This window comes from Lagenorhynchus albirostris, chromosome 12, assembly GCF_949774975.1.
Source record: "Lagenorhynchus albirostris chromosome 12, mLagAlb1.1, whole genome shotgun sequence".
In the NCBI taxonomy this organism is placed as follows: domain Eukaryota; kingdom Metazoa; phylum Chordata; class Mammalia; order Artiodactyla; family Delphinidae; genus Lagenorhynchus; species Lagenorhynchus albirostris.
In genome coordinates this window covers 70,973,253-70,987,448 of record NC_083106.1, presented here as the reverse complement: position 1 = coordinate 70,987,448, position 14,196 = coordinate 70,973,253, and the positions used below count along the sequence as shown (strand labels likewise).

Genomic DNA, 14,196 nt, shown 5'->3' with positions numbered 1-14,196 from the left:
AGACCTCACTAACCATCAGGGGAATGCCATTCAAAACCAGACTGGGATATTACCTCACACCTGTTTGAATGGCTATTATCAAAAAGACAAGGGACCCTCCTGTAATTTGCTACAGGATGCATTTCCCAAATTGCAATTCCTCTGCTCTTCCTGAATAAACTAAATTTCTGGTATTAAAAAAAAAAGAGACAAAAAAAAAAAAACACATGTTGTCAAGGATGTAGAAAAAAAAGAACCCTGGTGCACTGCTGGTGGAAATGTAAATTGGTGCAGCCTCTATGTGTTTTCAGAAAACATTATGGAGGTTCCTCAAAAAATTAAAACTAGAATTACTATGTGACCCAGCAATTCCACTTCTGCGTATTTCTCTGCAGGAAACGAAATCACCATCTTGAAAAGATACATGCACCCCTATGTTCACTGTAGCATTATTTACAATTGCCAAGACGTGGAAACAACCCAAGTGTCCAATGACAAATGAATGGGTAAAGAAAATGTGAAGTAGATATATATATATGAATATTATTCAACCACTAAAAGGTAAGAAATTCTATCTTTTGTGACAACAGGGATGAACCGTGAGGGCACTATGCTAAGTGAAACAAGTCAGACAGTGAAAGACAAATACTCTATCTCCCTTATATGTGGAATCTAAAACAAAAAACAAACACATAGATACAGGGAACAGACTGGTGGCAGTTGTACAAAATGGGTACAGGGAGTCAAAAGGCACAGACTTCCAGTTAGAAGATAAATAAGTTCTGGGGGTGTAATGTACATCATGGTGACTAAGTTAATAATACTATATTGTACATTGAAAGTTGGCACAAGAGTAGATCTTCAAAGTTCTTATCACAAGAAAAAAAGAATTTGTAACTATGTGTGGTGATGGATGTTAACTTATTGTGGTGATCATTTAGCAATACATACGTGTATCAAACCATTAAGCTGTACACCTAAAATTAATACAGTGTTATATGTCAATTACATCTCATTTTGAAAATAAACAAATATGTAAACTAACTAGCTAAATATCCCTGTATATTTGTTTTGCACACCTTCGTCTGCAGAGGATAAATTTCTAAAAACAGAATTCTTGGATCAAAGATCTGCATAATTAAGATCTGTGACATGTACTGCCACCCCAAGAGTCGTACCAGTTTATATTCCCAACATCAATGTACAAGAGTGTTCATTTTCCTAAAGCATCATTAACAGTTGGGATTACAATAAAAATCTTTGCCAGCTTGATACAGAAAATGAGTTTGTCATCTGCTGTTTAATACGCTTTTTAAAACTTGGTGTGGTTAAACTTTAAAACATGTTTTCAGGCCAATGGTACTCCTTCATTTGTGAAATGTCTGTTCTACCATGTCTGACTTTGATCTTTTCAATTATCAAAGCATTTGGTATAAGATTAGGCTACATTTACCTTATTTTTTAAAATCTTAACAAGCTAGTTCATTATGGCAAAAATTTCTATGTAAATTACTCAGAATGTCAAGTTAGAGAATAGCTATTCCAGAGAGGGTATTGTGGGAAGAAAAATCTCTTTTTGCAGCTGATTTTTTTTTTTGCGGTACGCGGGCCTCTCACTGTTGTGGTCCCTCCCGTTGTGGAGCACAGGCTCCGGACGCGCAGGCTCAGCGGCCATGGCTCATGGGCCCAGCCGCTCCGCGGCATGTGGGATCCTCCCGGACCGGGGCACGAACCCATGTCCCGGCATCGGCAGGCGGACTCTCAACCACTGCGCCACCAGGGAAGCCCTGCAGCTGATTTTAAAGACCAAAGGATGAGACCTTATTCTTTTGATCTGAATTTGTTGAATTCTGATGGTCTCCAGATTATATTATTAAATCTCCATTTCTGTTTTCTTTCTTTTTCTTAAAATTCTTTTTTTTTTTAATGTGGACCATTTTTAAAGTCTTTATTGCATTTGTTACAATATTGCTTCTGTTTTATGTTTTGGGTTTTTGGTCGCGAGGCATGTGGGATCGAACCCGCATCCCCTGCATTGGAAGGTGAAGTCTTAACCACTGGACCGCCAGGGAAGTCCCGTAATTTCCATTTCTTAATAGCTAATTTGCACACTTCTTCTAGTTAGCAATAATTTATAATTAGAATGCATTAAGGTCTAAATAAATTTTGAACTAAAATCTCTATCATTTAAGATTATTTTAGATCATTAATATAGTAGAATTTAAGTATTTTTAAAAATCAAATACTTTTCATAAAATGCTAATAAATTTAAATAACACATCTGTTAAAAAAAAAAAAAGAAAGAAAGAAAGTTCCCCCAAAGGCCCAGTGTAAAAGCATTTATTTACATGGTAAGGCTGTAATAGTTATGTAATTATTTTTGTTGGCACTAGAATGCAATTTCTATGCCCACAGTGAGGAAAGTATGACATCGGTGGGCAAAATAGTAAAAACGTAAGGTTAAAAAGGTAAAATAGAAACATATGGGGAAGATGTGTCACTAAGGACACTATTTTGGTATGGAGAAAGCACAAAACAGTTTGGTCATTTCTAGTCAGAACCCCAATAACTTGCCACAAGTTTTGTCTAGTCAGAGATTAGACCCATTTTTCTCAAACGTAACTTTCTGTTGGCTAAGGCAGTAGGACCCTAAAATGTGGAAATATGTAGACTGTGTGTGTGCAGATTATACTTTAGGCAGATTAGTTGAGGTGAAAACTAGTTATTTGATGCTCCATAGGGGTGATCTGCTGGGGGAAATGTTCCGCTGTGGATTCTCAGGGCAGCTCCACATGCAGTGCTCTTGGCTTGGCCTGGCATCTGCCTCAGATTTCCTGTGCTCCTGACTTTAATGCTGATGCAGCCCAAGCCTTGACCCCTAAATTCTTGGCCACAGTTGACAGAAATGCTGACCCTAATTCCTAATTGCTCATTTTGTTTGATGATTTGGATTTAGCGTTCTTTTCTCTAAACTGAACTCTGATACCTATTTATTCTGTAAAACGATTCAAAACTGTGCAATACCGGTCTTTAACGTCTATACAGACATTTCTGTGAGACCCACAAAATCAAAAGATATAGACTATTAAAGAAAGGACAGGACACTTTTGTTCAACAGTTAACTGGTGGCTACTTTAGAGACTACTACAAAATGAACTGATAAGTGACTTATAGACACTGATCTACAAAGCCTATGTCTGTAGCATCAGAGGCACTCTATCATTATATATTATATCTTCAAGTTAGGGTTATAGCACATTAAAATTAGACTGTCTTCATTTCCTTTCTGAAATCCTCCACATATTCACTTTTTATAAATAAACACTCAAAAAAATGAATACAAAAAGAAGAAAATGAAGTTGAAATAACATAAGGATCTTTGTCATGAAGATGGCAATAAAGTAATAATGTAATTAACATCACAAAGGATTTTAGGAAAAGAAAGAGTAGACCAATTACATTAGTGTGCCTCAAAACGTAAAAAGAGACTCATTATCTTTAAATACACTATATTCACATAGCTATGTTATACTAAAGAACTTAAGCATAGTCAATTTTAAAAATTATAAAGTATATTTCAGTTGATAGTATTTTCACAAATAACTATTTTGTCCACAATATAAACTCTACGAGAGAAATATTATCATCCTCATTTTACATGTAAGCTTTTCTTTGACCACTTCATTTCCAATGGCATTCACCTTACTCCACTTTGGCTACATTCCTCCTAAGTTTCATCTCGGTTCATCTCTCAGAACTAATAATCCTTCTTGGAAGAACTACATTAGAATACCTCACTCATCATGGTCGCAATCTCCTACCTTTCCAGTTCTTTACTCAATTATATCCCCATTATACCTATTGTTTAATTTCATGGGAATCTAGCCCTTTGGTCCTATCCACTCATCCTTATATCTTCACTTCCTTCTCTATCCAACTTAGTGCTATGGTCATACTTTAACCTTAACTCTTATCCCGTTGTCCTTTCTCTGCACAAATACATAAAATACCCAGCATAGATAAACCCAACTGACCATCCTGGCCTTGCCTACTCCTAAGCTCTTGCACTCAAGCTGCTCAGCCTGGGGTCATGGTATGTTTGTGGTTTTCAACTTCAGTGGACCCTCAGCACCACTACTGAATCCTTTTGTGTTTCATGGTCAGATGGCTCTCTAGTCCTCTACAGCAGTTCTTTCAAATTCCCTTTACCCTCATCAAACTTCTAATCCTCTCATTTCCAAAGAAAAAAATAGAAGCTATTATATAACTTCCTGCCATAGATGAGAAATTAAAACTCAGAGAGGTGAAGTCAATTGATCAAAGTCCACAGCCAATGAAGAAGGAGCAAAGCAAGTCAGTCTGACCCCAGAGTTCTTAACATCTATATGTTATAATGCCTCTCATTTTCTCATTCTTAGTTACTGCTTTCCCATTCTACCAGTTCTTCAAGGCAAACACCTAGGCTCTATCCTTGGCCATTTCCTCACCCTCATCATCAACAACTACTCATCTATTTCTTAAGTCTTGACTGGCATTTTCCCAGAACCAGGCACCATCACCATGCACTTGGACTACAGCAACAGCCTTTAGGTTTGCTCCCAATGAATCTAGTCTCTACACTGAAAACAGTGAAAGGGTTCTCTCCAAAATGCACGCCTACCTTAGCCAACCTAATTCCTTAGTTCGACCCTCACCAATTCTTTTTAGACCAGAGGTTGCCAAACTCTTTCTGTACACGGCCAGATAGTAAGTATTTTAGGGTTTGCGGTCACATGATGTCTGCCCCAGACTTACAAAAGCAATCATAAATAATACATAAACAAATGGGCATGGCTGTGTGGCAAGAAAACTTTACAAAAACAGACAGTGGGCTGGATTTGGCCCATAGGCTGTAGTTTGCTAACTCCTGCTTTGGATGTGTTACAGTCATTCATTTCATTAACATTAAGTACCTTCTGTGGGCTGGGCACTGTATTAATGACAAGGTGATGAACAAAACAGACATATTCTTGTCCTTCACAGAGCTTAAAGTTTAGTGGGGAGGGAGATATTAATTTTTTTAATTACATAAATATATAGAACTGTTTCTGTGATAAGTTCAACAAGGGAAAAATAAGTAGGGCTATGCAAGCCTATGATAGGTAGATTTGACTTAGCACAAGGATCCAGAAGATTCTCCTGAGGAATGTCATGATTGAGAAGAGATTTGAAGAGGGGAGGGAAGAGTATTCTAGGAGGATGGATCAGCATTTGAATAGACCCTGTGACAGGAAGAAGTCTGGCTTATGTTTGGACCTGAAAAAGACGGTGATGGCTAGAATGGCAAAAAAAAAAAAAAATGAGGTTGGAGAGACAGGTAGGGATCAGACCATGCATTCTGGACCATATTTATGACTTTCACCTTTCATCTTAAGTGCAATGGAAAACCATTCAAGTATTTTATGGAACGGATGATATGACTAGATATCTACGGCAAAAAGAAAACTTTGGCTTGTCACAAAATTCTCAGCTCCTACGTCTACATCTGGCAAACTGCAGTCATACTATGGAGAGAACACATAAGAAGGGGAAGCAACAGTAAATGTGGACAGATTTCTTAGAAAATGCCCATTATTTAGGAGAGATGATGGTAACTTACCTTAGGTTAATGGAGAGGAATCTGTGGAAGAGACAGACTTTTACAACAGAAAATCAGGAGGATGAGTGATGGAGTGTATTTGGCAGGGAGAGATGAAGAAGAGAGAGACATCAGGAATTCACAGAGAAGGAGAACACATGAAGAAGGCTGAGGTTGGTGGGGAAATAAGAGTTTGATGGTGGGGAGGTTGAGTATGAGATAACTTTGAGACATCCCAGAGGAAATTTTAAATAACCAGATGGGTATATGGACCCGGAATTCAAAGAAGTCTGGGCTAAATATATAAATCTGCTAGTGGGATGGGTGGCCTTGCAGTATATACCTAAGATATAATAGAACAAAGAGAAAAGGGCCTGGGACTGAGTGTTGCAGTGTTCTGGCATTTAATAGCTAGTCAGAGAGGGATGAACCTGGAAAAAAAAAAGGGTGAAAATTCAAAGAGGTAGGAAGCAAGTCAGCAGGGGCATGTGACACGGAAGTTGACGGAAGAGAGTATTTCAAGGAAGACAGTGGGGTCTACAATGTTAAATGCTGCTGAGAATCCAAGTAAGGTCAACCCTGAAAAATGTTCACTGCGATGAGTGAAATGGAAGCCATTTGTGATCTTCTTTCAGGTTGCCGGAACTTACTATGGTCTTCCTCCTTTGGATCTCTGCCTGCGCTTTTATTCTACCTGCCCTTCATGAAACAGGAAGAGTAAGATTCTCATTGGAAGGTTTCGGATTTGGGGAGGTGGGTTGGTGGGGGGGTGGATCTAGAGAGAGTTGCAAGAAAAGGCTTAGTGAGAAACAAAACAAGTAACTTAGACAAAAGCTGGTAGCCAAGCATCTACAATCAATCAAAGACAAACAGGAAACCGCGGTACACACTGTATACAAAGGCAGCTTCTACTGGGGTAAAGCTCAGAAACTGTGACTGATCTCTAAGCTCAGACTGAGATGAAGGCTGAAGAGAGAAAAATATACAGTCTTCATTTTAAACAATGAATAATATATTTTCATACATTTTATTCTTTGTTTAGCCATAATCACTGGGGATTTTGTCAGATTTTAGGGCACCTGTTCTCTAGCTCACACGTAATATGGTACATTCTAAAGTCACAGAGTACTTTTCTCAAATACGTAAAATTAAATGAGAAATAATGTGTGAAATCATCAAGCATAATCCCTGGCATTTAATCGGTATCCAGTGCAAATTTACTGAATTTGAATCATTATAAAATTACAAACTAATATCAGGACATGTTGGTCTTGATCTACATGCAGTGAAAATCTGATTACCTTGAATATCATCATTGAATGTGCAGTACTGGTTTTGATACTTTTTCAGGAGCCGAAATGCATTTATGTTGGCAAAATCTTCAAACTGAATAAGGCAATTCATGCCATACCTATGGGACAAAATATTCACATTAGAAGAGGTTAATGAAATAACATTTAAAAATAAACCTGGAAAATTAGACTATAGAAAAGGCAAAACATTATTTTCTTTTAAAGGTCCTATCTTGCTACTTAGTATAAATATATAATACAATGTCTGTTCAGTAAATATTTACTACATGCTTACTACAGGAAAAAGCATTGCATTGGCACTGTGAAATACTACAAAGATGGCAAAAATATGGTACCCTGCAGTCAAGGAATTTAAAAGTTAGTAGAAATTATTTTGAAATAAATGAAAAGTGCATGAAAAGTAATATGAAAGTGGTACAAACAAGGGATAACATGTTGAGAAGCCACATATCACTCCTGACTGGGGTTACAAACCAGGTAACAAATGAACTGAGTTTTAATCACGTCATGATTTCAAAAGTAGAGATGTAAGGTTCTACAAGCTGAGTAAACAGCAGAAGCAAAGTAACCGAAGTGAAAGTTAGGAGAGAAAAAAAAATCATTCAAAAATTAGCAAGAAGCCCCATTCGGCCGAAATGTCGTGTTCGGTGCATGTAAGGGTGCAGTGAGAGACACGGTCAGAATTTTATGTTGGAAACCTTAAACATTCTAGCCTAGGATTCTGGTGTTTGTTCTATAGCCACAACCAAACACTGAAAAGCTTTGAGCTTTGAAGTATACAGCACAGATTTTTATTCCTGAAACTAACTTACTGGTTTGACCCTTTATTCTTATGATCATCTATGGCCTGTACATCCAAGACAAGGGAAATTAACACCATTGATACCCCAAGTATCTGAGAGTTACCAGAGAAAGCCTTATAGCCATGGCCATCCTTGCTAGGTGATTTAGAGATGAATGGTCTCCAACCTCGGCTAGACTCCCACTGCTGCCATACTTATGATTCCTTTTCTCTGTCTTTGGTCAGCTTCCACTGCTATTGCACCCAAAGGCTATTCCTAATCTTCGCCAATCCTTTTAAATCTTGACCTCTTCACCTGTCTCCTACTTCCTGGCATAGTGAGGGCATAATGTGTGATCTCCCTCAACTATTCTCCTCCCACCGCATCTCCCATCTCCCATCTCTATCTTTAGCGCTACCCTGCAGGCATCAGTCAACAAGGCGCTCCTCTTCCTGTTTAAGGTAACTCACCGCTGCTGCCCACGTTCCCAACACTTCCTTCTTAATTAGCTCCCTCTCTCCTATTTACAACTCCTTCTTCTGGACAAGTTCCTTCCTCTTTTTTGATAACTGACTTGGAGCTTCTCATTAGAGGGAAAAAGTTCTTTCTCCACCCCATGTTTTTCCTATCCTTTCCATTTAAGGTATATGAAATATTAGTTTACAGTTTACATTATTTCTCCATCCCCTGTCATTTACCTTTTGTCCTCACGACTCTGCTAAAATTGCTCCTCTAAAATTAGAATGTTTCCTAACTAAAAATCCAAGAAACACTGTTTCCCATCCCTAATTTACCAGGGCTCTTTGCTGCATTGCCACTAATTCTGTTTACCTTTTTTCCTTGAAACTCTATTCCCTAGGCTTCTGTGATATCACGCTTTTCTGTGCCTTCTCCTAAACTACTGATCATTTCTTCTTCTTTCTCCCTTAAGGAGTTCTTAGCACTTAAACATTGGTGTTTCCCATGACTCTGTCCTTGGTCTACTACATGGTGTATGTGTGTGTGTGTGTGTGCGCGTCCGTCCGTCCTGACAGAATCTCAATCCTACCCATATTTTTAATCACCAATTATATACAGCGACTCCCAAAGGTATGTTTCTACTCTACTCCTGTGAACTCCAGACTTGTAAATCTCATGACCAGCTGGATAATTTCACTTGAACGTACCTCAAGTTCAAAAGTCCAAAATTAAACTCATTACATTTCCATAACACCCATAAGTGCTCAGCAAATATTTGTTGGATGAATGTAATTTATAGATATTTCCTCATCTAATCTCAGGGTGAAATTTTATAGATGAGGATAGCCTTGGGCACCAGGTAAGCTGGGGAGGGGAGATCTGCACTCAAGTCTGCCTGATGATGTGGTAGAGCCTGATGTTTAAGCTAAGCTTTAAGTTTATGATTGATTCCTTTCTGTTATCCTGTAGGTTATTATATATACCTTTAAGTATATACCTTTGAACAACGCTGAGTTCTAAAACTAAAAATAAGGAGCTCTATAACAGAAAAGTTTTGTAAAATTTAATCAGAATAATAAACTAGTGAAAAGACTGACTAGTCTTTAGGGGTTATGTTTTGTTGCAAACCAACAGTTAATAGAGAGCTGCTAAGCATAGGTTTGGTTGTTTAACATTTATGATGCCTTACCTCTTCATGGTGAAGTCTGTCTCCTCAAGACTTAAACCAACACCTTCTTATAGATTATCTATTCTGTATTTCCAACCTAAATTGCTTATTGAAACTCAATCATCTTCACAGAACATTTCCAAAGTCAAGTAGGCTCTTGACTCTCAACTCCAACAATTTTTTTTCTATGATGGAAGCATATATTTCCATGTCTCAGAGACCCAAAGACTGAAGCTATTATTTTACTATTTCCTTTTTAACCCACCATATTCAGTTGATTACCATTTTCTATCATTTCTACTATTTAAATATTATCACAGCCAAAGAAATTAGTCTCGCTCCTGCTAGGACTGCAAAAAGTCTACTGGTCTCTGCTTCTCCTTGTCTCCCTCAAACATATGACATACAGCCACCAAAGTTTTGTAAAACAATAACTTCCGCCAGCTACTCCCTTGCTCAAAATTCAGAGAGTGGATTGCTCTGATGATGACGCTCAAATTCCTTAAACTCAAGGATCTATAATCACATTTTATCTTTTCAATTGCCTTCTCTCTCCCTATATTGCAGGGTAAGTCCCTTCCCCACTGAACCACTTTTCTCCTCTCTCAAACACGCCATGTGCGTCTCCTTCCCATGTCTTTATTAATGCACTGCCATTGCAAATCACCGTCACTCTTGAATCGGCAAATATTTTCTATACCGGTTACGAGGGGTCTAAAACTACTAGCATGTAGATGTCTCATCAACTAGATCAAAAGCTTCCTGAGAGACTTAAAACTCTTTCAGACAGTACTACTTCAGTAGAGAGAAGATCAAGTGAATATAATATGTAAGCAAAAATTTATTTCATTCAATAAGAATAATTGGTTCGGTTAATAATCTGTACTGCCGAATACTATGACTATCAGTTGCTTTGAATGAGTTGCATCAGAGTAGGTATTTCCCTTTATTTGCCCAAATTCCAGAAGTTCTAGTGTTTTGCGTTTTTCTTACTGGTTCAAAAAAAGTATAATTTTTCTATTATTTAAATAGACATGACTTTTATTCTAGAATTTCTCTTTTATTTAGCAAGAAACAAAATCAAGTTCGTTTCATGTTACTTTTTAAAGAGTTGGCACTAAGTAGGTTATAGACGTTTTCAATATCAATAGTTTCTATTAACAGAGTTAAAAAGGTTAGCCTAGGCAAACCAAGATTTTTCAAAAAATTCATTTAGTGCTATAAGACGTTAACACATTTTTCTCTTTTGGTTGAATTCCCAAATACAAACAGGAATTTAAATCATGTAAATCACAGTTATTCTTATAATTTTTATTCATATTTATTTGCCCCTCCTTTGAAAATATTTTCTACAGTTACCTAAGAAAACAAATTCCTAAGAAACTGCTATGTTTTCCACCAGCACTTTAAAATTGTTTCCCGTATACTTTCCTCTTTTCTTTTCTATCAGAGTGATTTTGGAAATGTTAATTATTTGTTCAGAAGATTTTCTATAGTAGTCCTTGAGGCCTTTAAAAGAAGTAATATTTTAATTCAAACAAGCAGCATTAGAAAATTCCCGTATGAGCAAAAAGACTAATAAAATATGAATAAGAAGTTAATGGTCTAAAAGTTCTACTGCCAATATCTTAAATTCTCTAATACTCTCCTTCTCTGCCCCTAGTCCTGTCTTCCCTCTCTTCCACCAACTCCTTCCCCAGCACACTACCCACTCTTCATTTGGTCCTTCCTTTCCTCTGAGTTCATTCTTCCTAGCTTCGCCTCTGTATGCTGAAGACAGTTACTCCATCCATGCACTGGCCATCCCCCTAGTGAAACGGAGCAGGACCCTGTGGGGCTTCTGGGCATAGAAGAACTTTCTGTCCCCTGATTCTGTCCTCCCTATTCTTGTACGGGATAGCCGTCAGCCTCCACGAACTTCCCAGAGTTCCAAAGGGCAAGGTCCAAACAGTTGCTAATCAGGGAAGGGAGGGCAGGCAGAGACAAGAGAGGAGCAGTCAAGAAACAATAGTGCAGCCTTGGGGCAGGTCCTGGTTCCACCTCAAGGCATACACATAACAATATCCTTAAACTCTTTACAGAACTAAAACCCCCAACAAACGGAAGATGTTAGCATCCTTCATTCCAGAGAAGACCACCTGAGGCCAGATGAAAGGAACCAGAGAAGCTCATCAAGAGACGACAGGAGACCAGATTAAAGGAGTGCAGGACCTGCACACACTCTGATCCTTATCAGCAACCCAGTCCTTGAACCGCTGCTGTAAAACTCCTCACCAAATCCTCCTAGGTTGGGACACATAGTTTTTGAGGGTCATGAGCCCTCTGTGTCCCCCTTTGACTGGCAAAGCAAGAAAGCTATTCTTTCCTCCTTCACCCAAAACTCTGTCTCTGAGATTCGATTCGCCACTGGTGCACAGACGCCGAGTTTTCAGCAACACTAGCAGCCCCTGGCCCCTTGCTCTCCCTCATTCCACTTAGACAGCACACGAGTCCATGCTATGGAGTCTCAGCTAGGACCTCAATCAAGTCCTGCAATATTTGTTTTCTATTGCTTACTGGTCCGTAGCCTGATCCCAGAGCAGCTTCTGCAAACCATTTTTCACTCCCCTTGTCCCACAAGCATTCCATCTCTTACCAGCCACTACTTCAGATGAATGCCATGCAGAGTGAACAATCTTCACTTCCTCAGCTCCCCCACATTTAAAAATGTGTGTGCTTTTACTTCTTTTCTTCTTCCACTTCCGAGATGTATTCTTGCTTCCTTGTTTCTAATCTCTCTACAGACCTTACTGCCTCAACTCTACCTCTCTACACTAACGGCTTCAATTTCTCCTTCTCTACTGGTTCCTTCCTGTCTCCAAGAAGCCTCAGGACTCCCTGATTTTAAAACCATGTCTCTTGACCATGACAAAGCCAAAGCTATGGTTACTTATCTCTTTCCACCTACTGCCAAACCTCTCAAAAGAGAGGCTGACAAACTTTCCCTCACTTTTCACTTCTTGTTACTATTATGCCTATACTTCAAAGACAGTCTCACACTACCACATTCTGATATCACAATGTACATGAGGTCTCTTTCTTCTGATCCAACAAAATACTTTGTAAATCATCTGTTTTTCTTCCATTGCAGTTATTTACATATAATTACTATGTCCCTGAAGGTCTATCTTTTTAAATCACTGTAAAATTCAAGGTGAAGGCTGTTTCCTGAATTTTTGTTTCTTTTTTTTTTTGATTACTCATGAACCTTAGCATCTTTTTCTATGTCCATTGGTCATTTGTAATTCTTCCTGGAAGATTATATGGTCTTTGGTTTGTTTTTCTATTTTTACAGTCTTTTCTTTATTAATTCATAAGAGTTCTTCACATATTAAGAATATTAACTTCCTGTTATATATGGTTCATGTGGCCTCCCTACTCCAGCATACTGTGTCATTAATCATTTACACAGCATTCCTGTTTGTTTTTACAAAAGGAATTCTAAATTTTTATGTAGTCAGATCTTTCCATCTTCTTACTTATAGCTTCTGCCCTTGATGGCATGCTTATAACAATCTTCTCCACACACGTTTAACTATTAATCAAAAATTTCCTCTAGTGATATCATGGATATAGAAAATGATTAACTGGTATTATTTTTCACTGTTTAGATGTAGATTTTTTTAAATATAGATAAAAATGTCTGACTTCCATATAATTCACTCAACTCTGCCAGCACCATCTACTTAATAGCCTATCTTTTCTCCTCATCACCTGTAATCAGATACTATATTCTCATACATAGTAGAGTCAGTTTTCTGTGCTTTTCTCTTTTATTCTACTATGGCTAATGACAACAAATATCTTTTAACCTTTAATAATATGTGTGTGTACACGTGTGTGTGTTGTGTGTGTGTGTGTACACTCACTTATTCTTCACAACCACTCTATGAGGCAGGCACTATTATTATTCTAGATGAGAAAACAGGCACAGCATGTTGGTACTGCTCGGTAATGATAGCCTATAATAGTAATGATTAATCTACTAATCTCTCTATCCACTGAAAAATGCCTCTATTTTAACTACTATAGTTTTTAAGTGACTTTAATATTTAGTCATATTATTTATCTCTCATTCTTCTTTTTTAAGTATTTGCTTGGCTGTGTTAGCAGTTTAAAAACATAGACTCTACTCAACAGTAAAAAACCAAAACCCTCCAATTAAAAAATGGGCAGATCTGAACAGACATTTTTCAAAGAAGACATACAGATGGCCAATAGGTACATGAAAAGATGCTCAACATCACTAATCATCGCTAATCAACAGAAATGCAAATCAAGACCACAATGAGATATCACCTCATATCTGTTAGAGTGAATCTTATCAAAAAGATAAAAATAACAAGTGTTGGCAAGGATGTGGAAAAAAAGGAACCCTCATGCACTGTTGGTGGGAATGTAAATTGGTGCAGCCACTATGGAAACCAGTATGGAGGTTCCTCAAAAAAATTAAAAATAGAACTACTGTATGATCCAGCAACTCCACTTCTGGGTATTTCTTTGAAGAAAATGAAAATATTAATTCAAAAAAATATCTGCACCCCCATGTTCACTGCAGCATTATTTACAATAGCCAAGAAATGGAAACAACCGAAGTGTCCATCAATGGATGAATGGATAAAGAAAATATGGCATATATACACAATGGAATATTATTTGGGCATAAAAAATAAATGAAATCTTGCCACTTATAACAACATGGAAGGACCTTGAGGGCATTATGCTAAGTGAAATAAGTAAGACAGAGAAAGACAAATACCGTATGCTCTCATGTATATATGGAATCTAAAAACAAACAAACAAGAAGAAAAAAAAAAGTTCATAGATACAGAGAACTTT

At 37.7% G+C, this 14,196-nt stretch overlaps 1 protein-coding gene across 1 annotated transcript in view; it reads right to left on the bottom strand.

Moving 5' to 3' along the window:
• Nucleotides 1-14,196, bottom strand: part of ME1 (malic enzyme 1) — a 193,010-nt gene that overhangs the window by 38,083 nt on the left and 140,731 nt on the right. Inside the window, exon 7 of the mRNA XM_060167405.1 lies at nt 6,898-7,007. Coding sequence (XP_060023388.1) covers nt 6,898-7,007 — 110 coding nt within the window. The remainder of the gene's footprint in view (nt 1-6,897; nt 7,008-14,196) is intronic.